The 26,051-nt window shown below is 39.1% G+C and overlaps 1 protein-coding gene across 12 annotated transcripts in view; it reads right to left on the bottom strand.

The window, feature by feature from the left end:
- QTMAN (queuosine-tRNA mannosyltransferase) overlaps positions 1-26,051 on the bottom strand; it is a 278,206-nt gene that overhangs the window by 102,518 nt on the left and 149,637 nt on the right. For 11 of the 12 annotated variants that reach the window (XM_089520087.1, XM_089520088.1, XM_089520080.1 and 8 more), the window contains one exon: positions 23,870-24,043. The exons of the other annotated variant lie outside the window; for it this stretch is intronic. In XM_089520087.1, the coding sequence (XP_089376213.1) occupies positions 23,870-24,043 (174 nt within the window). The remainder of the gene's footprint in view (positions 1-23,869; positions 24,044-26,051) is intronic. 12 annotated transcript variants of the gene reach the window in all.

The following is a 26,051-nucleotide window of genomic DNA, read 5'->3' as shown; positions in this document are numbered from 1 at the left end:
GCCAAGCTGGATTATTTCTGCAGTGTGGATGCAGCCACTGAATTAAAACAGAAAATCTCTCATGATTCATGAGATTGGATCATGGGATTGGGTCATACTATGTCTGTGGGAGGTTTGTACAACATGCATGTTCCAAGTCCGTATTAGATCATGAATACTTTTCATTGGTCTTGCTCTCCTGGATCTCAAAGGCTAGAGAAGATGCTAACAAAGGACCAGTGGATGCTCAGTGGAGCTTACACAATGGTCTACAGGCATATGAAAAGTTCACATTGGCCTTGTGAGTCAAATTATTAATTGTGTGAACACAGCATCTTCCAATTTGCAGAAATCAGTAGACTTAAAAGCTGGTTGGGTCTAAAATGATTCCTGCAACACTACACTCCCAACTACACAATGAAGGATGCAGTACTGCTTATTCCACTTGCCTGCTTCAGAGCTAATGGCATATTAAATAATAAACAAATTGTTGCACCATGTGGAAAATTATTTAGATACTATCAAAAAGGTATTTTTCCAAATACAGAAAATGATTTTTTATCATGGGGTGGGGGGTGGGGAGGAAGGGAAGCAGGGAAGCAATAACAACAACTGTGATGACTACAAGTCTCTTTACTGCATTCATTTATTGTTCAGTTCACAGTCTCTGAATACAACACAATTCTCCAACTGAGTCAGCTTTCATAATTCAGCAGTACAAAGTCTGCAAACACATGTAACCTAGATCCATATTTCACAGTGACAGCATATGATAGCAGAATGTGAAGTATTAATGCTAGTGTCACTACAGTCCTACACTCTACTGCACTTTAAGAGAAAGCAGCTGCTGAGATGAAATGTGTGCCAACTGTCTGAAGACAGAAACATAAGAAACATTCCTTCTGTTACAAAGGGACACACATGCACTCTCTCACACACATAGTTTTCTTTTAGATTAAAAAAGCAAAGTTTTTTGTTTTGTTTTTTGTTTTACTTTTTGCCTTTCAAGTTTCTATCACTATATATATATTTGCCCAATCCAAAAGGAAAAAGGAAAAAGGAAAAAAAAAGAGCCAGTAAGAATTGATGTTACTTCTTTCCAACAACAAGAATGGTATAGGTCAAGGTTATGTGATTGTATGTGAAACTGATGGAGCAACACGCAGTCATAAGCCTTACCTACACATTGACAGCATTGTTCATATACAGTCCCAATTTAATGAATCTCAGCACTCGGCAGAACTGTAATTGCTATCTGGTATCAGATTAACACAGGAGGCTGGAATGCTTACATGCATGAAACAAATGGGCTATAGGCATTCTTAAGTCTAGAAATGCTCTTGCAACTACAGACATAGTTTATTCCAGTTCATCTTTATATGATATTAATGAAATAACTGAACTTCAACAGTATTGTGCTCCACCCCAGGTTTCAACTTCCCAATAAATAAATCACTCTGGAATTGTACATGTAGTGAAACAGGTAGTACCACGGGTCCTTGAATTCTCTGAGGTTTGGTTCCAGGATCCCCTGTGGATACCAAAATATGTGGATGTTCAAGTCCTATTATATACAATAGGTTAGTAAAATGGTGTCCCTTATAAAAATGGCAAAATCAAGAATTGCTTTTTTTTTTGAGGGGGGATTATTATTATTATTAAATATTTTAAAACCATGGATAGTTGAACCCCTGAATGCAAAATGTGTACATATAGAGGGCAGATGTTAACCATTGATATCTTTTTTCAAGTAGTGAGAACTATTTTTTTAAGAATGTACACTTTTTGTATGTATATGAAATACATGATATCTGGGACAGCTAGGGCTTATCTAATGGGTAACTCAAGTGTCATATCATTTAAGCACAATTCCATTAATAAACGTGAGACCATCTGAAATGTTTGGCTTTAATTCATTTAAAAACTAGCAGAGTCTCCTGGACCTCTTCATCAAACAACTCATTGTGCATTTATGGACTGGACAATGAAACAGGGGAGGGAAGGTATTAATGGTGACACACTTTGGCAAGCTCATAGTGCAGTTCATTCAAAAGGCAATTTTAAAATTGAATGAAGGGGTTTGACTATGCAATAAAATCAGCCACAATGCCAGTGAACAGTACTTAGGAGGAAAGCCTCTAATTATCCTATTTATAAATCAACAGCAATTTTACTGATGACTTCTTTGCAAACCTGATTAAAATAAACTTCAAAAATTAAAAACTAATCAAATGGTATTTATTTTATTAAATCACAATTTTAAAAGTATTATCGATTAGCTTTAATAATGCAAAGGATAAAAACTTGGCTACAGGAAAAAATGAGAAAGCATGTTTTGTTTTGTTTTAAAAGAGGAACATTTGTACAACATTCTGCAACATAATTATGATGCTGCCCTTGGGGAAGGGGATTTTATTTTATAATGAGAATGTTTACACTGTTATGGGGTTCAATCTATCTGGGAGGGAAGGTTAAACTTCTTTCCATTAAAGTCAGTCTTATAATGAAAAGCTCTGAAGGAAAAAAAGAATGCAGTCTAATATAGGAGATGTAATGGTCTATTAAATGATTCACATACTCTACACACAAAATGAATCAAATTCATCTTGCATCTTACTGCTGTTTTATGATAAAACTGTTTACAAAAATTAAACTATTGTCAAGATAATTACATATAACACATACTGTATTACTGTAAGTATTGTCTTACTCAGTGACCTAGGGAATAATGCTTAGGTACAGTAAGAAGGAGTTAGAGCTTGAATGTTTTATTGTACTGGAACATGGGCACAAGAATGCTATTCCTCTTCCACTGAAGCCAAAAATCAATTTAGTTTTAAAAGTCATGCAGCTATTCGGCATGATTCTTTTACAGTTAAAATTTTGCATACATTCTTTATGATGTCATTCCTACATTCCTGCAACAGATGCTTGTTTATATACCAATTTACTAAAATGCTGCTGTATTAGGTCATGTTATTGAGAACATAACCTCTACCACTGGTTTATATGCCCAAATCACAGTTACAACTAATGTTTTCTTTAACTTCTCTCCTTCAAGGCATTGTTCAAAAGCAGCATTCATAATTACTGGGCTAAGCTACACATTTTTACAACAATATAGTAAATTGTGTAGACTTCTAAATGCAACCAATGAGCCAAATGTTTAATTCCTATCAACTTTTATTTTTAAAAAGTCTAAAAAGTATTTGTTGACTTGACAAGAATTCAGATTCTATATTGAGAGGTCTATATGTTTCGTTCCTTATGCTGATCTCATTACTTATTAACATAGACAGTGACTGATACAATTTGAAGTGACATATACTTAGCTTCTAAAATAGTGATGCATCTACAGTAACAGCCAATCACAACCTTGCATAAAATATAATTGTGGCCTTATTACTATCACTGTGGGTTCTATAGAAAAAGAGCTAGAGATTAATACTTTCCAATCCAGAATCATGCAACAATTGTTTGCCTTGCTATGCTTCCTCTTGCAGAAGACAACTTGGATAAGCTTGGACCCTGTTTGGAAAGAACAACCTTTACTCCTGTATGTATATAAAATACAGCCAGTTGGGGTTCAGATTTTACTCAAAGGACCATCAACCATTCAGCCACCTCAGATGGGAAAACTCAGTAGTGCAGAATTTATTCTCTATTGAGCTAGGATATGATAAGACATGATTTGGAAACTTGCCTGATGTACCAGACATACAAGTAAATGTTTAAAATGGAAGTAACATAATTAATATAAGTGGGGAAATAAAATAGTTTGTGCGATATGCCTAGTTAAAGTGGTGGCCTGTTATAAGAACCTATAATAGGGAGAAGCACATTATTATTTAGAGATTATTATTAAGACAGCAACAAAACATATATAGAAACAAAGATCCCATGTTAAGAGTGCAAATTTTTAGTGATTGTCAATGTTGTTCTATTTAGGACTGAGACAAACACTTCAGAAGCTATGAAAAAATGTGTTCCTCTTTCGCAGTGTTAAGGGGTCACCCACAGGAATAAAACTGGCCATTCCATGAACCTTTTGGCAATGTTAAGGTTGTCAACTGGCCATTTCCAACTAAGGTCATGTTTCCTGCCTTCACATTGAACGTGAAGCCAATTCAGAATTAAAGGAAACAAATTGCCATGAATGTAATAAAGTTACAATGTCACCACATGGCCACAGGATGTTTTTAGGGTGAATACATATCTCCCAGTTAAAAGGAGTCATATAGTCCATAAGGAGGGAAGGTAAAGAAAATAGTAACAAAGCAACAATGACTTGAAGTTGTGGACTGCAGCACAGATGATGATGGTTCAGGAGATATTTTGAGATCTCCAGGATGCCCCTCTTCCTCTTTTGAAGAAAAACATGTTCTTAATTAAATTTTAACATAGCACTAACTGTGAAAGATATATTGGTAAATTGGTGAATATGTGCAAGCTTCTGTTTGTTTCAAAATCCAGGTTGTGAACTGAAATATTATTTCCCATATATATGCACTGCCTGTGGATTCTATGATTCTATGAATTTCAGCTAAAAGGGTTTTTTTGTTTTTTTGCAGTTTCTAAGTGATACAGAAATTTATATGACTGTGAGGAAATATCTAATGACTCCACATGTTTTACTATAGTGCTGTGAATGATACAATTTCTTTAGATGTATTGCCAGTGGAGAGTCAAATATCAGAAGTGAAATCGCTGTACTGGCACCTGAGACCAGGCATATTGGGGTAAATTTCAGGGATTTCTCAGCCACATAAACCAAGTGCTAATTCCCAAGAAACAGGGGGTAATTCCCTTGAGGGAGAATGATTGGTTATATAAAGAAACCTAGAGGAAATCCCCAATGGTCTTGGAGCCCAGCCCAAGAATAAGTTTTCAGAGCACAGGGGATTTCTCTGGAGAAAAGGCATGTACGTAAAGTGGCTTCCTATATGTTTTTTTATTTAGCATCTCCGATTACAGTACTATAATAAACCTAAATTTGGCAGCTTCTGGCTACCTTTTAACCATTTTATCTATATTACTAAAAAAAAAAAAAATAGCTAGAAAATACTGAGAGCAGCATATAGTGAAATGCAAAACTGTGGGCCTGAATAGACAGGCCAAAATAAAGCTGCTTCGGGGCACTTTGGAGATATGCTGTTTAAATGATGCCTGCAACCTAAGAGGCCAGAAGCTGCACCAAAGCCACGTTCCAGTCGTAAGGACTGGAGCGCAACTTTGGCGCAGCTACTGGCCTCTTAAGATGAGTGTGTTATTTAAACAGCATACCTCCAAAGTGACCTAATGCAGCTTTATTTTGGCCTGTCTATTCAGGCCCTTTACTTCAAGGAAGTTCCATGCTAAATGCAAATTGGATGTTACAATGTTGGTCACCTCGCAAGTACAAGACCAAGGGCTGTGTGGAAAGGTTTCAGTTCAACTCAAGGATGTTGCTGCTGTTGACATTAATCCGGGGGGGGGGGGGGTGTCTCTGAGGAACCCTGTCTCATAATGCCAAATAAACAGGGACCAGTTAGTTGGGTTTTCAGTGTGTCTTTTCTGACCATCAGCCAATGCCAGCCACATAAACTGTCTTTTTAATAAGACAGTTTAAGAATGAGTCTTGGTTGATTAATGATGTTATACCCTACTTTTCAAATGTGGTGTCCCTCAAGCCGCCATACTGTCCCAGATGCTATTCAACATTTATATGAAGCTGCTGGGAGAAATCATTCGCAGACATGGGGCAGGGTATTATCAGTACACTGATGACACCCAAATATATTTCTCCATGTCCCGATCAGCAGCTATGACAACCGAGGGCATTTCTCCCCTCAATCAGTGTCTTGAAGCAGTAATGGGCTGGATGAGGAAAAACAAACTCAGGCTGAATCCAGACAAAAACAGAGGTACTTACAATAGGGGCCCCCAAACCAGGTATATGGTTGCAACCTCCAGTCCTAGATGGGGTCACGCTCTCCACAAAGGACTGTGTACGCAGTCTGGAGGTGCTCCTAGACTCTAGGAGGTCCTATTCCATCGCCGCCCCGGCCCTTTGGAATACGCTGCCCATAGAGCTCCGCTCAGTTACCTCCCTGGCCCAATTCAAACGGGACTTAAAGACCTACCAGTTCCAATTTGCATTCCCCGATTAAGTCCCTATAGGCCCCCTCGCCGCACAGGCCGCACAGGCAACGGTTTGGCTAACCCGGGGGCTTTGGTTTTTGTTTTGTTTTGCTTTTTGTCCTGTTTTCTTTTGTGTGTAATGTGATTTATGTAATTTTCGATTTGGTTTTTAGCCTGTATATTGTGTGCTTTTAAATGCTGTAAACCGCCCTGATCTTACGGAAGGGCGGTATACAAATAAAATGTTTATTATTATTTATTATTATTATTAGATTCATCATTTCACATGAGAAATCAGGTGAATGCGACGATCAGGAGCGGCTGTTATCAGCTTCGGCTGATACGCCAGCTGCGCCCTTTCCTGGAAGTAAAGGACCTCAAAACTATTGTACATTCACTGGTAACTCCACAACTAGAGTAATGTGCTCTACATGGGGCTACCCTTGTGCCTAGTCTGGAAACTTCAACTAGTGCAAAATATGGCAGCCAGGCTGGTTGCCGGAAAAACTAGGAGTGACCTAATAACACCCGTCCTAAAATCTCTTCACTGGCTGCCTATTAGTTTCTGGGCACAGTACAAGGTGATGGTTATAACCTTTAAAGCCCTACATGGCTTGGATCCAACCTATTTGAAGGATCACCTGCTCCCATATAATCTGCCCCACACTCAGGTCCTCTGGGAGGAATCTATTGCAGCCTTTAAAAACCAGACTAACTGCTACCTCCCAGAGGGCCTTTGCAATTGCTCCCAAACTATGGAACGGTCTGCCAGACAAGATCCGTTAAATTGCCAGCTTAGACAGCTTTAAAAAAGCTGTCAAGATGGATCTCTTCTGGCAGGCCTTTCCTGAATAAAAGTGTCCGGCCACAGAATGACTGCCCCCCACATCATGTATTAGCCCACCGCTCTGTCTCATATATATATATATATATATATATATATATATGTTTTAATAGATATTTTAATTGTAACATGTTTAAAACTGTTTTAAGGGGGGGAATTTGGGACACAATGTTGTAAATGTGGATTTTAATGTGTTGTGAGCCACTTTGATTGTCTCGTCACAGAAAAGTGGGATACAAATAAAAGTTTTATTTTATTATTATTATTATTTATTAAAATGATGCTGAAATTACACTTGGTTTGTAAATCTTAATAGCTTCGATGAGATGAGACTGCCACTGCTGGAAGTGTTCAAAAACATATCGGGAAGCTCAGGTTGTAGTGATAGCCAGGAGAGTATTTCATCAATTTCTTTTTGGGGACTTAGGCCCAGTACAGATGGGCACAAAGTGCCAGCCTGTGGGCAGAGTCACGGTGGAGCGTCCGCACGCTCGACACCATGACTTCGCCCCCTCACGCCATGACGTCACACACCATTTTAGACAACACACAGCATCATGGCGCGACCCTGGCACTGCATCTAGATGATGCAGAGCCAAAAAGGCGTCAAAAAGCCGCACCGCCGCAGCTGTGACACCTTTTAGAGGGCACAAAAAGGAGCTGCATTTTGTGTCTCCTTTTTCCGCCCTCCGGACGCCGGATCAGGGCCATGGCGTGGGGTGGCTGTGGCCTCGATTTGGCCATTAAAGGGGTAGCTGCATGCTGCCCCTTAGGGGCTGTTTGTACAGCCCCTTAATGAAGATTGCACACTCTTTTCCCCCCTCCAGTCCACACCTAGCAATTAATATTTATGTTTTCAAAACTTCAAAGTTGACTTCTGTAATATACGACAGAAGAGTTGCTCCAGTAAGTACAGAATATAAGATTGTCCTTCTAATAGGATTACTTCCGCAAATGCACAGCCCTGTAACCTCTAATTTTACCCATACATGCCTTTATTTTCATAGCCAATATTTCCCAGACTAGGAGCCCTGGTGGCGCAGTGGTTAAATGCCTGTACTGCAGCCACTCACTCAAAACCACAAGGTTGCGAGCTCATGACCAGCAAAAAGGGCTCAAGCTCAACTCAGGCTTGCATCCTTCTGAGGTCGCTAAAATGAGTACCCCGATAGTTGGGGGCAAATTAGCTTACAGTTGTAAACCGCTTAGACACTGCTTAGGCGGTATAAAGCGGTATATAAATGAAGCTTTTTTGTTTTTGTTTGATCAATGAGAGATAGCACATAATGCTAGCCATGTAACAAGTACATTCTTTTCATGAACTCAAGATTTGTGTGTGTGTGAGAGAGAAAGACTAGACTGCAGTGTTGAGGAAAGTCACTTCGCACATTCTGAGAAGCAAGTTCACCATTTGGACTTTACAAGCCCAAAAAATGGTGTTCCAGAATTTAAACTAGGTCATCAGATAAAGCCTTGATTTTATAAGCCCTGACCATATATGCTGGCAAGAAAAGATGGGGCAAAATGTCCCCTTTTCTTGAAAGAAATTTCTTGCTACACCCAGAAATAAATAGTCAAATCAAACAAACAGATACATCCGTGTAACATTACCTAGGTATATGCTAGTGATGCCACTATGTTACACCAGCGTCTCAGACATTCATTGAGTTACAAAGGCTGGAGTTGCAGGGAGGAGGGGAAAGTCCAAGAAAGGGTTTTACAACATGGTATTCAGTCAATCTGGAAAAAAAGAGGGGGGTGCAAGTTCACCTCTTACCTCAGAAGCTTCACTTTCTCAAACAAAGAAACAAAAAAGGGACACAGAAAGAACCAAAGCATATCTGAAAATATTAGCTCTTATTAAAAAGAAGGCATAATTAATAGATCACAACATGTTTCTACCTTTTCATATGGAATTTCATATGATTAAAATAAACTGAAAATGAAAGTGCTTGTAACAGGCACGTTGAACCTTTCTTCTTCTATTAGCATATCAGTCTGCAATCATATCTAGATCAATAGCGAAGATATCTGCTTAAAAGAGCACCACGCTTTCTTTTGTCAGAAATTCATTACTTTTTATTAGGGTCATTGCTTGAAAACTTCAAAAACACCATATGGACCTAATTGTGGTTTATTTTGGCAAAAAGGAAGACACTGTAGAACAATTGAGGCATTACATTCTACAATTCCATTACTTTCATCCCTCTCAGTTTTATTACTGTGTCATTAAAGGCAACTTGAGTGAGCAAAGAATTATAGTGTCATGTGTACGGGCTAGTAGATTAATAACAAAACACACTCAAGTTTAAAGGTATCTAACAGCTGTTTTCATTATTTTGTGTAAATACGCTTGAAGCATATCTATCTGATTAGTGGATAGAGTGCTCTTCTCTGTCACATGCCATGGGCACTGCTATGTGCAAGTAATCAAAGTGCTCAGAAAATGAGTTTACATTGTTCACTGCTGAAATACACAAATGTCAGAAAGTGACTGCGCATCAAAGCTTAGGCAAATCATCTGCTGCAAACAAACAGATTCCAATGCACATTTCGGCTTTAAACATTCCACTGCAGCACAATGACTGAACAAGACTTATTGCAAGCCAAAATGAAGTGATGCTTGCAGAATAATAAGTTGCTAGTGTAGATAGAGAGAAATGACTTTAGAACTAGGGTACTTTCAACAGCTGAAGTCATATTGTTTGGACACTGCCTATTAAAAACTTGCACAGGTCCCACTGTGCAGCACAAGATGGGAAGAAAAGGGGGGGACACAAATCCCTACCTGATAATCTGTTTTTGTTTCCTGGGGGGGGGGGTCTTTTATTAGATTCCAACTAATGGACAGTCACTTTTTCCTCACATTTAACCTTAGTGGTTTGGCAACTACTAAGGTTTGGCTAACTAAAACATGGCAAATAACTTTCCTCCCATTTTCATAGCACAGCTGAATAAATGAAGAGTGACAATTTACATTCAGATTATCTGATAGCATAAAAAGCCTAAGAGATACAAGGAATCCGAGTAAAAGCCTTTAAATAAAAGTTCATTCACTATAAGGTCTAAGTCAGAGAATGCAGGTTTGCTGTTTTGGGCATCTTTTGTGATTCAGTTTCCATCATGGTCAACTTAAAATAGTTTAAGTGCTACACACAGGGAAGACTAATATACACTTCATTAGTGAAACAGAAAGCTCATCAGAGCAGCAAATATAAAGAGAAATTAGTTTAGGTGTAGTCAATACCAGGTGCTGCAGTTTATATTTTTAGAGGAAGAAACCGACAAATCCCATCTCAATATACCTTGCCTAAGAAAACTGTATGAATTTCATGGGGCTACCGTAAGTCGACAGGCGACTGGAAGGCGCATACAGACGGAGAGAGGCGTGTAATGCCTCTGAGAGGAGGTGAGCCAACTCCATAGGAGCTTCCTGAATTTGTGCCCCATGTCCAAGTTATGTATATCTTTTACATGCATCTGTTTCAAAAAGTAATAAGAAACAATCCTTACAGTTTCTAACCAGAATAAAGAAATTAGACTTTTCCTATCTATTTTAAAGCATGAACTCATACACAAACATGCAGTAACATTAGATAAATCTACATTGCACTTATTCACAAATCTCAACCATAAAAGGCCATGTACAAAAACTACAATGAACCAATAATGTCTTTTGTTTCTAATATAACTGACAGTCTGTCACAGCTGAACAGGGGGTTAAAATACAAATAAGAATCCAATTGTTTAGGAATTAGAGCCACAACTTTACTAAATAATATAATGATGTGTTATATATAATGATGCTCCTCACCACCACTAAGTTTGCCAGAATGAAAATTGGAGAGGGCTTCTGTACCTTTAATAGTGCTGTATCAGCAGGCATCATTTCTAATACAACCAGATAACAAGCAACACAGGTAAATAGTGAATTTCCCTCTTCTACATAACTATTAAAGGTATAGGAACTTCCTCTAATTTTCAGTCTAACAATCTCATTCATAAAAAAATTGTCTATATTCCTTTGAAGCTCACACATGGAGCTCCTCCACTGGACCATAATGTACAAAAAAGGAAAAGTAAAGAAAGAAAAACAGGAAAAACATCACAAAGGAAAAATATATATAAAGAAGGACTCACTGGCTTTCAGAGAAATGAGGAACTAAAGCGGTTCAAGGGCTTGAAAGGTGAACAACTTGTATAATGCATTTGTTACACATTAAAAAGGCAATTAGAGCTCCTGTCTGAAAGAAAAAAAAGCTAGAAAGTCTGTGTAATATGCTTTTGTCAACTAATATTAGAAATGTCATATCTCTTTAGTGTTCTCCCTAAGTCACAGAGTAATGGATTGCACATGAATCCTGCAAAAGCTAGTCTGTATACGCTACCAGGGAAAGAGACAAGGGTACTGAAGTATGCCCAGAGCAGCCTTCCTCAACATGAAAGACTACATAAATGGTAAACTACTACTCCCATCATCCTCAGTTAGTTGTTCTGCAGGACATATGGTTGTTGGGAAAGCCTGCCTGGAGCAGTACAAAGGTTTATGAAATGGATATGAAACAAATGAACAAAACCATTGCTATGCATGACCTTTTAATCCTAAAATTCTTTGCGGCAGCAAAAGCCTTGAGGATTTCCAAAAGAGTTAGTCTGTTGCTGCACAAAACAAGAAAGAATCGTGCTGTACCTTACTAAGTAATAAAATTATTCTGGCATCAGGTTTGGTGAACTCTAGAGTATGAAAATCTACAGCATTAAAACAAGTTATTTAAGCTGCTGCAGGACACTGACTACTACTTGCTGTGATCAAATTACATGAACACGCTGACGAGACCCAGAATCATATCAAGCCCACCAATAAATAAACAAATAAACATTTCCATTCATCTATTACTATGAAGTAAACCACAAAATCAAGTGGAACAAGCATGAAGTTTTACATGCAGTTTTGTGTTGTACTATGACACAGTCCTTAGATGCAATGGTGATAAGAGCCTCTTGTTGATTCCAATCCCTTAAATAAAGCCATTTTCTCATGTTCTCTCCCTTCCTCACACACATATTTCCATTTTACTTATCTTCTTCCCTGATCCTTACATCCTTTTCTTTTCCCATATAGACTATCTCAGCAATTTCCCTTCAACATCTTGCTTTGGCACCCAGTCCAAATGTCCCTTGCTGCATCAGACAACCAGTAACTAGTGGAAAAGTCAGTGTTCAAACCAGATGTGGGAGAGGTTGCAAAGGATCCAGTGCCCCCATGAAAGCCTACCTTTGATAACTGGGTTACTATCACACTACACAATTGTGGGAAGGGCTCCATTCTCTGTAACTGTGGGATTTGTAATTTAGGGAGAGGTATTCAGAATTCACAGCCAGAGAGCTCTTCTTGTGCCTCTGATCAAACTATAAACTCCAGGAGTCCATAGGAGGTAGCCATGGCAGTTAAAGTGGAACCATAGTGCTATAGTTGCATAGTGTGAAAAGGTTAATATTCTGGATCTATTTATATAGTCACATCCTGGGCCCTAAACCTCAAAGAAAGTAGATGTGGGACGCCAACACATAAAAATGTCAATAATGTCTTAGAGTGACGTGGCACATCAGCCCTTGGTGTAGTTATTATGGCAGACAACTTACCGCTTCTTTTGAAACACAATTTTGGGACCTTTCATAGTTCAGTTTTATCTTGCTCCTGCATTTTTGCAGCTCTTAGAACTATATTTTTGCTTGTTTGTTGTTATGCATTTATATATTTTCATCTTGAACTTCAGCTGAAGGATTTCTTTAGCAGAGAGAAAATAATCTATGTTTTTATTTTTAAAAATTAGTTAACTATAAGAAAGCACTTTGGAAGCAAATATATCTAACATATGAGCAAGCAGTAAAGTTCACCTCAGAAAAGGCAGAGCCCCCCCCCCCCCCCCAATTAGCCCTACCTCCAAGACCTTATTTTCCATCTGGATACAAAAATAACGTTCATATTTTCAATAGCTTCCACTCTTATCACCTATGTCCAGGTTTTCAGAGAAGTGCATTTCACTATGCTTACAGTAACTCAACTTTCTTTTGCAAAATCTTGTTGTCAGTGGTGGGGGGAAAATGCCACCCATGGAGTTTTAAGGTTTAAATGGTTGCCTGATAACTATCCATACTGATATCTCAGACAGGGCAAAGCAAATGGTGAATTAGAGATAAGTAGCAATTAAGATAAGAATAGTAAACATTTTGTACACTGAAAAGTATTACATAAACTATATTTTCTTGCCTGTGGCCATGATCCAGAGGAGCATGACTCCAGGTATTTAAACGCTGCAGAGATTCCCCCTTGTAAGCTGTTTGGGTTGAACCCCCTGAGGTTCTCTTAAAAACAATCAGAATTCAAGAAACAGCTCTCAGATTTGTCATACAGGCTCAAGATGGCTTAGACTAATGATTTTTTTAAAAGCCACAAATCACAACAGCATACAAATTATTTAAATCCTTCAAACTATACAAAATTAAATAATAATAAAATAAATAAAACTTTTATTTGTATACCACCTTTCCTCCAGATCAAAGTGGTCTCAAGAAAGTAAACCCCAACAAAGAATCCATCTCTCCCTTTCCCTAATATAGAGGCAAACATACAGACCAGCAAAAGGGCCCAAGCTCGACTCAGGCTTGCATCCTTCCGAGGTCGCTAAAATGAGTACCCAGACTGTTGGGGGCAAATTAGCTTACTTGCTAATTAGCTTACTTGCTGTTCACCGCTATGATCTTTGGAATAGCGGTATATAAATAAAACAAATTATTATTATTATTATTATTATTATTATTGCTATGAGTCATACATATTTCAAGATGAAAATCTTTAAAACGGGGAGATGAAATAAAGGAACTGAGAAATGAGTAACATCCAAGAGAGACTTCCATTCCTAGTTCCCTTTATATAGAATAAATGCAATAATTACTGATTTCAGAAAGGCCCCCATGTTTTCAGAGTGTGAACATGTCGAAAGGATTATTTCGGTACCACCACCACCAGTCTGCAACCAATTGACAGCTACAGAGGTTCTATACCAGTTGTTTTCTAAATGAAACTCCAAACACTCCTTACAATTGGCTATGATGACAAGTCTAGTGAGATTTACAGTCCATCGACATTTGGAGGACCACTTAATTCTCAGCCCTGTTCTCCCTTGGCATAAGCCAAAAGCCAAAATAACATTGGAAGACAGAGTATCAAATGAGTCAATTTCAAAGCATGCACCACTACCACAAGGTTCTCCTAATCATTTCATTGGGAGCTGTATTCAGAGAAGGGTCTACTATGGCACTGATTCTGACCAAACCAATCCGGGAGAGAAATTAATCCTTCCTCCCTACCAATAAAAATAAAAATCACATGCCCTAAAATAGCATGCAAGACTTTCAGTTGGTGGGATAGAGACTGCTCCTTTGGGGCGGCCTGCACCCGCCCCTTTCTCCAACGGATCGGGGCCTCAGCTGCCACAGTGGCAGCCCCGAGTCCCCGATCTGCCTCTTTTCCAGGCCACAGGGAAGCGGCAAAAGGCCGCTTCCCCGCGGCATGGAAGGGGGTGTCCTTGGGGCTTCAGGCCCCAAGGACACGCCGACAGCGGCGGGAAAAGGGGCCACTCGGCCCCTTTCTCTTTGTATCGCTGGCACAGCCGTATAAAGGCCACACCAGCGATACGCGCGGCCGAAAGAGCTCCAAAATGGAGCTCCTTTCGGCACTGCCGAAAGGGCGCCACAAGCGCCCTACAGCGGTGCCATGACGTAACGGCCGTGCCATGCCGTTTGGATATGGCACGGCTGTTACATCAAAATGGTGGCGCCCGTGTGAACAGGGCACCACCATTTTGTACGTATTCCATACGTATTAGGGCTGCGGGCGTCTAAAAAAGACGCCCCCAGTCAACCCTAGTATGTATGGAGTACGTACAAAATGGCCCGTCTGGAGAGGACCCTTCTTACTGAATAAGCAAAGCTTAGGGCTGCTTCAGCAGTGTATCCAACTAAGATCTGAAAAAAATATAGCGAAGGTTAGTGCATCCTCCACCAAAGGATGAGAAGCTAGGCAGTTAAACATAAATAAGGAATAGGTAAAACCACTTCTGAATATTTCTTGCCTTAGAAGACACTATTAAATTCATGGGGTCACCATAATTTGACAAGTGACTTGAAGTTACATACACACAAATAACAACAATGTCCCAGAGGACAGAGTCATTACCTAGAAATCTCTGTGACATGGTCTCTGAGTATCTTGGCTCTTGTGTTTATTCCCCCTACAGCTTGTCATGATGACCTTTTCTCCCCTTCCCGCCCATCCTTCCTCACTTCTCTCCCCATGACCTTCTGATGCCCAGTTGATGGAGGCGACCTTGCCAAGTTGGAGCACCTCAGACCTCTAGCATGTCTAGCAGCATTTCCAATACATGATACTGCACCCAAATTCCACAAGTATTGCTTAAATCATTTCCAAAGCATCAGGACTTTCTATCTACACCAGGAGGGTGATGTGTAAATCAAGAGTTAACCAGTTTTAAAGAGAGATAGGAGTGGTTGCAGGCTTTCTGCCATAGGTTTTGCCCTTTGTGGCTTCTCACATCCCAGACTTGGAAAATATGAGCTGTGATACTGAGAAAGGTAAGAAGCCGGCAGAGCCCCATAGTGATAAATGAGTTTGCATCATCTGTCATTAGAACTTCCTGCCAACAGGGTCATTCCCTATTAAATTACCACTTGTCAATGTTTAAAATACTGATTGATAAATGACCGTGCCAAAACTGATAACACAACAGCTTTTCTTTTCTAATATTCTTGGTTACCACATTCTGCTACTTCAAGTACAGATATAGTAAGCAGGGTCCCCCCCTCCTTTCTACTCCCTCCTCCCACTTTACTGAAGCATAATTTAAACTGAATACAAAACTAACAGGTATGGCATAATGATTGGTCCTGATATACATTACATTCTACTACTCCTGCCAAAATAAACCTACCGTCGATTTAGCGATAGGGGCAGATCCAAGTTTCACATTTCATCAAATGCTAGTAATCTGTTTTATCAATATAAACTGCATTTTAATGAAAAAATTCTTTTCTTCAGTACACTTCACTTTTAATGCCCCAGAGTGTAATAATTCGTTCATGCTGTAGAACAAGAATGTTTTACAAGACCTTAACTCTCACGAGAAATTTCTCTGTAAATACAAAATGCAACTTTTATGGGAATGCGTTGTATGCAACATGACGAGAACCCAACATAATAAAATTAAGTGGGTTGCACAGAGAATTCAACGGCACTGTGCTCTGGAGCTAGTGAAAGTCTAATGTTAGACCTCAGCTGTGTGACTAATGTGAGGTAAAACAAAGAGAACAAAATAATTTTCCTGTAGTCAAAGTGACAGAAGTAGTAACAGAAGGAGAAACTTGCAGAATGCTTCAAGCAAGAAACAAACAATGATTGCAGCATGATATATTAAGGAAGGGGTGGTTACCGGTAACTTACAGCCAGCCCTCTATATCCACAGTTTTTTTTTAATCCACGGATTCAAGCATCCACAGCTAAAAAATATTCACAAAAACAGAATTCCAAAAATCAAAGCTTGATATTACCATTTTATATAAGCGATACAATTTTATTATGCCACTGTATTTAAAGGGACTTAAGCATCCATGGATTCTGGTATCCACAGGTGGTTCTGGAACCAAACCCCAGTGGATACCAAAAGCCTACTATACAATGTGTTCTTGGCTAGAAAAGTGTTTTGAGGGAAATGGCTGGCATGAAGGAGGGGACAGGCAGATGAGAGTGGAAAGTGAGGGGAGGGAAGGACATACGGTATAAGTCAATGCCATCTCTGTGGCTTCTCCTATATAGGAGGATTCTCCAGGGAAGCTCTAATTCCAGGCATTCTCTGACCCTGGACTAGCTTACATTTGATGCACCACGTTATTTGCCATATAGATGGATGGTATTTCTGCCTCCATGCCACTCTTTTACTTCAATTAGAAATCCCCACTTTTCCATACTTGGAAATAGGGTGTGCCTAATATCAAAACTATACTGAAACTGAAATTCTTACCCTCTGTCCCATTAGTCCCTACCATAGTAGCTCTGGCAATGACATTTCATAGTATCAGAAAGAAGCATGGTTTAAAGAATCAGATTTTCATTTTCAGTATTTCAACATTTAAAGCATGTGCTGGATGTAATACCAACAAGTTGCATTAATGAAAGGAGCTCTCATTATCTTTAACCCAAGTCCTCCCATCTGTTCACTTTTATTTGTTATTCTGTACTGTCATTTGTCTAACGTGGATATTAAGTGGCTTGGGACAGAGATTTAACTTTTTAAGCAACTGATAAGGGAGCATGTGATATGGTTTCTGCTTTTCCCAAGTGTCCATGTGACGTAAGACTCTGTCAGGAGAGCTTTCTTACTTTCCTCAATATGTAAAAGAGGTAGTCATGGCAGAGGATGGGCAGTCAGACAGCCTATGGATTGGGCTCCATGTGGACAGAGCTGGCAGAGGTCAACATTATGGGGATTATCATACGGAGGCTTATGTGGGTTAAACGCTGGCAAAATGCTCCAGAAGAGCAAAGGTGTGGGAGCCGGTCACACTTCTGAAGAATCACTGAAGCATTCCCTTTCCTCTCCTGTCCTCAAAGCATTAGTGGAGCAGCCATTTCTTCATAACGGACATTCCCATTATGTAGCATTTCTGCCAGCTGCAGCATGAGAGCACCAGTTTATAATAATAATAATAATAATAATAATAATAATAATATGATTTATTTATATCCCGTCCAATCATTGGGAATCCGGGCTGCTTACAACAGTAGGGAAATACAAAACAATAGCAATAAACATAAAATAATAAACAAATGTAACATAGCAATACATACCAAAAACATACTGTAATAATAATAATAATAGTAATATCATAACAATTCAATAATGACAAAAGCCTAACACTAATGATTACATTCAAATCAATAATTATCAAAAAGAACTCCCCATTTCCAACCCCTCATTCCAAAAAATAACAAGCAGATGCCAAAAACAATGAAATAATAAAGGAAATACAGCATAACAAGTTACAACATTACTGTTAAGGAATTACAATAAAAGATTATAATCTAATACCCGGAAAAAGAGAGAGACTAAAATTTAGCAACAAGAAATGTTCTTCTTAGTATTGCCTGAGGCTTTATGGGCCGACGCCCAAGCTGAGTTGGTCCAGGGCTGGAGGAGGGGGCAAGATGTTAAAGAGCCCTCCCTCGCTCAGTCCTCTATTCTCCTCCAGGCAGTCCATGGCTGGGAATGCGAGGCCGAGGCTTTATGGGCCGATGCCCAAGCTGAGTTGGTCCGGGGCTGGAGGAGGGGGCAAAATGTTAAAGGGGCCTCCCTTGCTCAGTCCTTCATTCTCCTCAAACATTACACCAACATTTGCCCATACCAATATTTGCCCATACAATCACAGGTATGAAACTGTAGCTGTTCACATGGAGGGGCAATAGGAGTTATGAAATGTTCTCTATTTTTTAACCCACCATATAATTTTACACAACTCAATTTTGGCCTGTGTGACTCCAGAACTCTGAGGAGACATCACAATAGCTGCAATGGGACAATTATTCTGAGAATCGTGGGTTATCTGTTTATGAGCTGTGGACTACTGCACACATATCAAGCCAGAATTGGATTGGGACTCTTTTCAAATATAGCACCCTACTGCACCCCCCCCCTCCATGTCCCCAGAACATCTGCTCCAGTGTTTCCTAGCTCTCCAGAGCAGGTTTTAAGGTGCACAATGAGCTGCTGGTGAGGGGAGGGATTCCTCCTCCTGGCTGCACTTATGGAAACAGTTCCATCACCAAAATAATCAGTTTCAGTCCTATCTCAGGATTTGTTTATACTTCTTGGCCTAGACAAGTGCCAATCCACAAGCCATCAACTGCCAGTCCATGGAGAGTTTCCATCAAGGAAAGAATCACTTGTAGCCAATGGGCATAAATTTTGTACAGGTTCATAATACTTCAGAAAAAAAATAATTGTCAGTCCCTCACATCAGATAGTTCTGAGAAACACTGAGGTAAGTGACAAAGTGAGAATGCTCAGATGACTATGAAATACACAATGCATCACAACTCCCATGGCAGTATGGGTATTTTCTTTGTCAAAAATAAAAATACCCAATATAAAACTGATTAGTTTTATTTTCATCCAGATCTTTGATATGAAAGATGAAAGTAGATAGAAAGTGCATCCTTTCTATCAGTGTGCTGATGATCCATGGCTTTGACCACCCATAGACCACCATGCTCCATATTATTCAATCATGGCACATGCACATAGATACATTGCTACCAGTGAATAATATGGGATGTGACTGTCCACATTGTTTACCATCTGTACCCCACCCCCCACCCCTCAGAACTTAACCCCTACAGATGGGAAGAGTCCACTGTAGAAGACTTTCAGCACAACTAGTCTTGTGATTCTGAAGAATCTGAAATCTGTATTCCATCAAAACCAACATTTCTCATAGAAACCTACCAGATTAAAAAGCCTCTCCCATGTGTGGGCAATGACCTAAAATAAGGCCTTCTTAGTGGCAGCCCCACCTGGAATAATTTTCCCAGGAGTCACCTAGTGCTAAATCTAATGACCTAAATCTAGTCACTAGTCCTAACTAGAGCAGATCCAGTGAATCAGTGCAATGTACATAAGTGCTGATTTACCATACAATTGATTCAGTGGATTTTCTCTAGCTGGGAACAGTCACTGGAGTTAAACCAAAATGAATCCTTTTATTATTATTAGTCAGAGTCTCCAGGTATGTTGATTTACACCTGTGATTCTGATATGGTTACCTGTGTTTTTAACCGTGTTCTTTTTGTGTTTTAATCATTTTTATTCTGTTAGATGCTTGGGCTGAAGATCAGGATCAAACACACATTCAACTATATCAAAAGTGAATTATTCATTTATGGGTCCAATTTAAAAATACTCAGAAACAGCTATACTGAAAAATAGAATGCACTTTACAAATTCTTTCACAATTCTTCTAGGTTGAGTTGTATTCTCCACCACCAGTCAGATCCAGTACAGGTTTCTGGGAAGAACAGCAATTAAAGTTCATAACTCAAGACCAAAAATGGAGACTTTCATAGACATACTGTCTATAATCCAAAAGTAAATCCTATAACACTTGACTATATTGTCTGATCGGAAGGAAATAAAACAAAACACAGATACAATTTTGTTTTACACAAAATGTAATAACCTGTCCACACTACCACTTCAGTTAGCCAAATCCAAATTGGTGCATCATCATTTCTAAGTATACATTCATATTTTATGCAACAACTTCTCTGTTAAGGGCATGTGTTAAGAAAGACTACAAATAAACCTAATTTATTTTCTGAAGTTAAATGGTATGTTCTGCCCCTCTTACAGAGCCAAGTTCTAGGGTCAAATGTGGTGCACTAATGCATTTTTTAAACTTTGCTTTAGAGCTACAACCTTAACTTAAAATGAGGACTTCTTTTGGAGATCATGATTATATTCTTAATACTGCTGCTTGTTTTGTTTTGAGCTGAACATGGGTAAAAAAAATCATTTTGATGGCAATGACAACAAGTAAAAAGGAGGTCAAAATGAGGAGGAAAAAATCACCTTGGTGATTTTTCTGTTCATATTGCTCCCCCCAACACACACACACACACACACTTTTCAGCAAAATTATGCATTTTTAAAAGACTTCAGGCATTCAAATGACTGTCAGTCATGCAAATAATCACTTACTTACACTGTATGAGTTTGGTTTGGATAAAGCAAATTACCATTTGAAAATAACTCGAAAAACACTCTGGGCGAAGAGCTAGCTTTATGAATCTAAGTTTGGCCATGATATTTCTTAACCTTTTTCTCCTCCATTTCCATTCAGCTACAGTAATACAGACTAAATTAATAAACTGCATTCAATTGCCACAGGTGCATTCAACATTTATTTTACCCAAGATCTTGTTAGGGAAAAAATAGCTTCAAAGATCAGAAGAAGCTGAAGCTAAAAATGCACAACTTGCTTTGTGAATTGTTAGTTTTGGTAAGACGTTGATCTCTGTCATCTAGTGTCGGTGTTTATTTTTATCCAACGTCAGAAACCATAATTGGTTTCCAAACACAACAAACATTTATTTATTTATTTAGTGTCTAAAAACAAGAAGCAGTATAAAATGCACTAGATTTTAAATGCACATATAAATTTCATATTGATTCCTGAACAAAAGCCTTTGCGAAAAGTTTTTCTTTTCAAGGATACACACACACACACTAAGTTAATTGTGTGTTCTTTTGCAATATTGTAGTAAATTTAAAAGGACGAATTTCCCTCCCTCCCCAAAAAATCACATTAAAACTAACCCTGCCAGCCCAAGCTCATAACGCTTCTTGCTATGCATGTTCCCTAAATAAATGTTCATCACTACATACATATGGCCAAAATTATCAGGCTTAGCTGCTCAAACATGGGTCTTCTTTCTATAAGCTTCAAAACTGCCTAAACAAACCATAAGGCTAAGTGAACTTGCTACACTTCCAAATATCTAATGCAGTCATTCCCAAATTCAGCAGGGGAATAGAGAAAACTGCCTTATATGAAATCAGATTATTTGTTCAGCTAGCCATTTCTTAATGCAGCAGTATTAAAAAAAACACAATAAAGAAAACCAATGTGTATGCTCCCAATATATAAACACAATCTAAAATATACAAATCAGAATAAAATACCTCAAAAACAGTGTGATTTTTTAAAGGCTCTGCTTGATAGCAGCAAAGACATCACAGTGTGTGCCAGGTGAGCACCTTTGGGGCAAGTGTTGCAAAGACAAGGCACCTAAAGGCCCTTTCCCCACAACCACATACTGCATCTTAGAAGATGTTGGGACAAGGAGTACAACCTTTATAAGGGACAAGCAGGTCCACAAGGAGACAGGAGTAAAATCAGGCTTTGTCTTCTCTGTGGCCTTAGAAAGAATGCTTTTCACATCATGTGGTATCTGGAGATTTTAATTGGATTTTTATTATTACAAACCAGTCTGACATCATTAGCCAGTGTGGAATATTCTGTACCCAGTAAATAATCAAGATGATGAGTAAGGACTGAACCAAGGACCTCCCAGATGCAAAAGATGTGCTCTTTTCACTGAGCTATGTTCCCTTCTGCTACTCTATCGTAAGAGAGGTGATTGGTGTCATGAGAAAATAATCACTCTCCTGGAAGTGTAAAGGGCCTATAGTGGAAGATGTATACTGCATCTCTTCATGAGGCATAAACAGCACTTCCAGTCAGCATCTATTGGACACAATAATTCTATCCCATCTCTCAGGTTTAGGCCCAATTGCATCCTTCAATCATTCTTTTTGTTTGCATACAACATAATTATTTTCCCCAGAAAAGTAACCTTTTCCTCCTACCTCTATATGAATTACACTGCTGGACTTGTCTCCTCCCAATCAGAAGGCAGGTGTTCATTAAGAAACCTAAGAGGTAGCTTCTACTCAATGTGGCTATTTTTCATTCACACCATTGCTATAAGTAAAGTTTTGTGGGACATAAGAGAAAGTGTGCCAATTTTATATTAGAGGGAGAGTCTTCATAAGAGCCAAAGCAAGCAAGACACTATAAGATCTCGACTGAATTCTTCCCACTTTTAAAACTGTGATGGAATTATGGTGTTGGGGAAAATAGGTTTTATCCTTCCTCCATCCCTTACCACTTTCCCAATCTAAATCCTCTGCTGAAGCTGCTATTTGCTTTGTGCAAGAACACACATGCAGTCTTTTGGAAACTATATTTAGTAAAGAAATAGACAAAAACAGACATCAGGAAGGGATAAACATATCCAGATTGTTACTCTACACAATGGCAGCTTTGACTTTTTCTTTAAAAATAAATGAATAAAAAACATAACATGGGAGACACAATCACACATCTCCCAATGTATTCTTCAGACTGGTCCTCAGCTGTTAAATGTTTGGAAACAAATACTGAGCTAATCTCAGTCCAAATCAGGTGTTTCTGAAATGTTTAAAATTAATTAATGTGGAGGGAGAGCATGCTAGCCCCACCCAGCCTCCATCATCACCATCTAAATCTGGAAAGTGACACTCTTTAGTTATCCATGGAACCTCTCCACATGACAGGGAAACAAATCATATGAAGAGGTTTCACACACAACAATGGCTTTTATGAACTGAAAAGTCACGGAACATGTGTAGGTGAGTGACAGATATGAAGATGAAAATGGACAAGGCTAACAAACACCCCCTCCTCAAGTTTTACAGAACAAATTTTACCAACAACTAAACAGGTCTCAGATTTTGGGGCAAATATACCCTGAGGAGAACAGCTACTCCTGTTGTCAACTGAAGTACCAGCACTGCAAACATACCAGCTTCATTCTACCTTTAAACAAGAGGGAGCAGTTGATGTCAGTGCTGTCCTCTAACAGAGGACGAAGTGTGGGATGATGTGGGAGGAGGGTTGGTAGGTACCCCCTGTACATAAATGGGGAGGATGAGCATGAATCATTATTGAATCTCTTAGGTACCTCAAAGGAAACAGAAAGCAAGCCTGACAACTTAATCAGAATATAGTAAAAACCACTAGCAGAACTGGCAAAATTCATAATGCTTACAAACAGCCCCAATTGAATAACCTGATATATATTTTGTTCTTGCGTAGTTTAGCTCCCTGCCAGAAAATTGGTCAGAAATGCAATACTTTTCTTCATTAACTCACAGAACTTCCCAATGGAAATCTGTGGACAAAAATAATCTGGAAGTGAAGCAGAGACAGCATTATGACACAAAAGAGTGAAGAAAGTCAAAATCTACTAACCTGCTCACATCAGGAAACCTTATTGGGAAATAAAGGACCTGGCATTTTGGCCTGATTAGCTTTTCCAGATGTTTAGGTCTATGGTCAGGTATCCGCTTCATAAATGTTCCAATAGATGTTAGGAATGACTCCATATTATAGGTAGAGTTGAACACCACAATGTCAGCAACCAAGCTGATGAAAAAGAGAGTGAATTAATAATTTATAAATAATAAATCTAGCTTAATAGGTTGTATGTAAAGGTGTCCTTCCCATTAGGGCAGAGGTGGGGAAATGGTTTTATTAACCATTTTATTGGGAATTGTTTTTTAATGTTATTTTAGGTGGGAGGGAGATAGGGGAACTAGGATCTAATATGTCCTGTTATGCTTTTATCTATTGATACTCATGTTTGATTTTATTGTTCTTGTTTGCTGTTACCTGCCTCGATCCAATATAGGGAGAGGCAGGATACAAATAAATATTATTATTGTTGTTGTTAGTATTATTATTATTATTATTATTATTATGTGGGCAATTGACTTTTTTTTCTTCCCAGAGTGACTCAAAATAACTTCTAGCAGGTGTGGAGAGCTAAAGCATGTATTGGGCACCTGGACTAGGCAAGGAGAGGCATTTTTTCGACCAGGAAGTCAATTTTGACATTACTTCCTGTTTTAAAAAAGGCCCTCTCCTGAGACTAAAACAGCTGGAAAAGCCAAAAATATGGTGAAATTACTGCCCTATGCCCACTAGATAGTGATTGGGGCAGAATAAATATTTGAATTTATTTTCTTTTTTTTAACTGAAAAGTGTGGCATTGGGTATGCCCCACGTCAGTTGCCCAGTGTTGCACCAAGGGAAGCTCCTTCAACCTATGAGAGATCTGCTTTTGATCTTAATGAAAGAGCCTATCATAGGAAATGTTCCATCATTGACAAAAGTGCATTTCCACAATATTTTTACAGTCAACTACACATTTAATCTTTACCTCCCCCACTCCCCCACATTTCCTATAGCATAACACAACCCTGACATACTGTGATACTGGATCATTAGAAATCTTCCTCTAGCTCTTGTATAGATGAGTTCATGGAACAACATTAATGCATTTTACTTTCTGCCCAACATATACAGCCCCTTCCTTACTTTGACCGTACAATAAGGTAGATTGCCACATGCACCACTACAACTTGGAGGTGTTAGAGAACAAGATGGTAAGGGATATCACATCTAATTCTTCCTAGTAGTGGAGTGTGCTGGGAGAAGAAGAGGCAAGGACTGCTGCATAGTCTTATTGCAGCTGTCTGTGGCATCACACTTTGCTACCAAGAGAAGGCTGTATATGTCACCACACATTACACTATTGTCTAGCACTTCGGAAATTCCTCCAGGCAGTGGTTCTATGACTTAAAAGGAAGTTAGGGGGTACTTTTGGTTTTTGCAATGGTACTAATTCACTGAAAGTGAATTACTGAACAGAATACAACTAATATGTATTGTGCAAAACTGGGAGTACAAATTACATGCTTGAGACCTAACTGCATAGACCAGCAGTAGGCAGCTGTAGGGGAGTGAGGGACCATCCCTTCCTTGCCACAGTCCACACAGCTGCTTCTGGAGTAATTGGCTACCACATCACTTTCAGTTCTCGGAATCAGCCAATTTCCACCACTTTGTTTGGGGGGCTTCATAGGGGCAGAGAATCAAACTGGTAAGGTTTTGAGCGTGCTTTAAAGGTTTTTCAGCTGTTCCCCACAAAACTGGCTCCTGGGCTGAACGCTGCACTTTTCTGACCTCTACCCCTGCACAAGTTACAATCAGGGTGTGAAGGTCAGGTTGGGACCACTAAATATCATCCAAAGCTTTGAGAAATTTCTTTTTTGACCCTGTCCATGCTGCCTGAAGGATAGTGAGAGTTTAGTTCAAACAAGTGACTTATCCACTCTCTGAGCCTGTCTGGTAGCTCCTGCCACCACATTCTTCTCCACTTGTACATTTCCACTGGTAATACTGCCTGCACAGGATTAAAGTCATTCCTCCTCCTAATTGTCACTGCTTCATAGTCAAGAAAGAAAACTGACACTGGCCCAAAAACAGCAGGAGTCAGCAGGAAAAGGCAAGGAAATATTTGAAGAGTGCTCTAATGCTTTTCAGCTCGACAACTGGAGTGGAACCATTTTCTGAAATCTTGTATTTTCCC

Source organism: Sceloporus occidentalis, unplaced genomic scaffold, assembly GCF_023333645.1.
Source record: "Sceloporus occidentalis isolate IW3139 unplaced genomic scaffold, rSceOcc1.0.p SCAF_4, whole genome shotgun sequence".
In the NCBI taxonomy this organism is placed as follows: Eukaryota; Metazoa; Chordata; class Lepidosauria; order Squamata; family Phrynosomatidae; genus Sceloporus; species Sceloporus occidentalis.
This window is presented reverse-complemented; position numbering and strand designations above follow the sequence as displayed.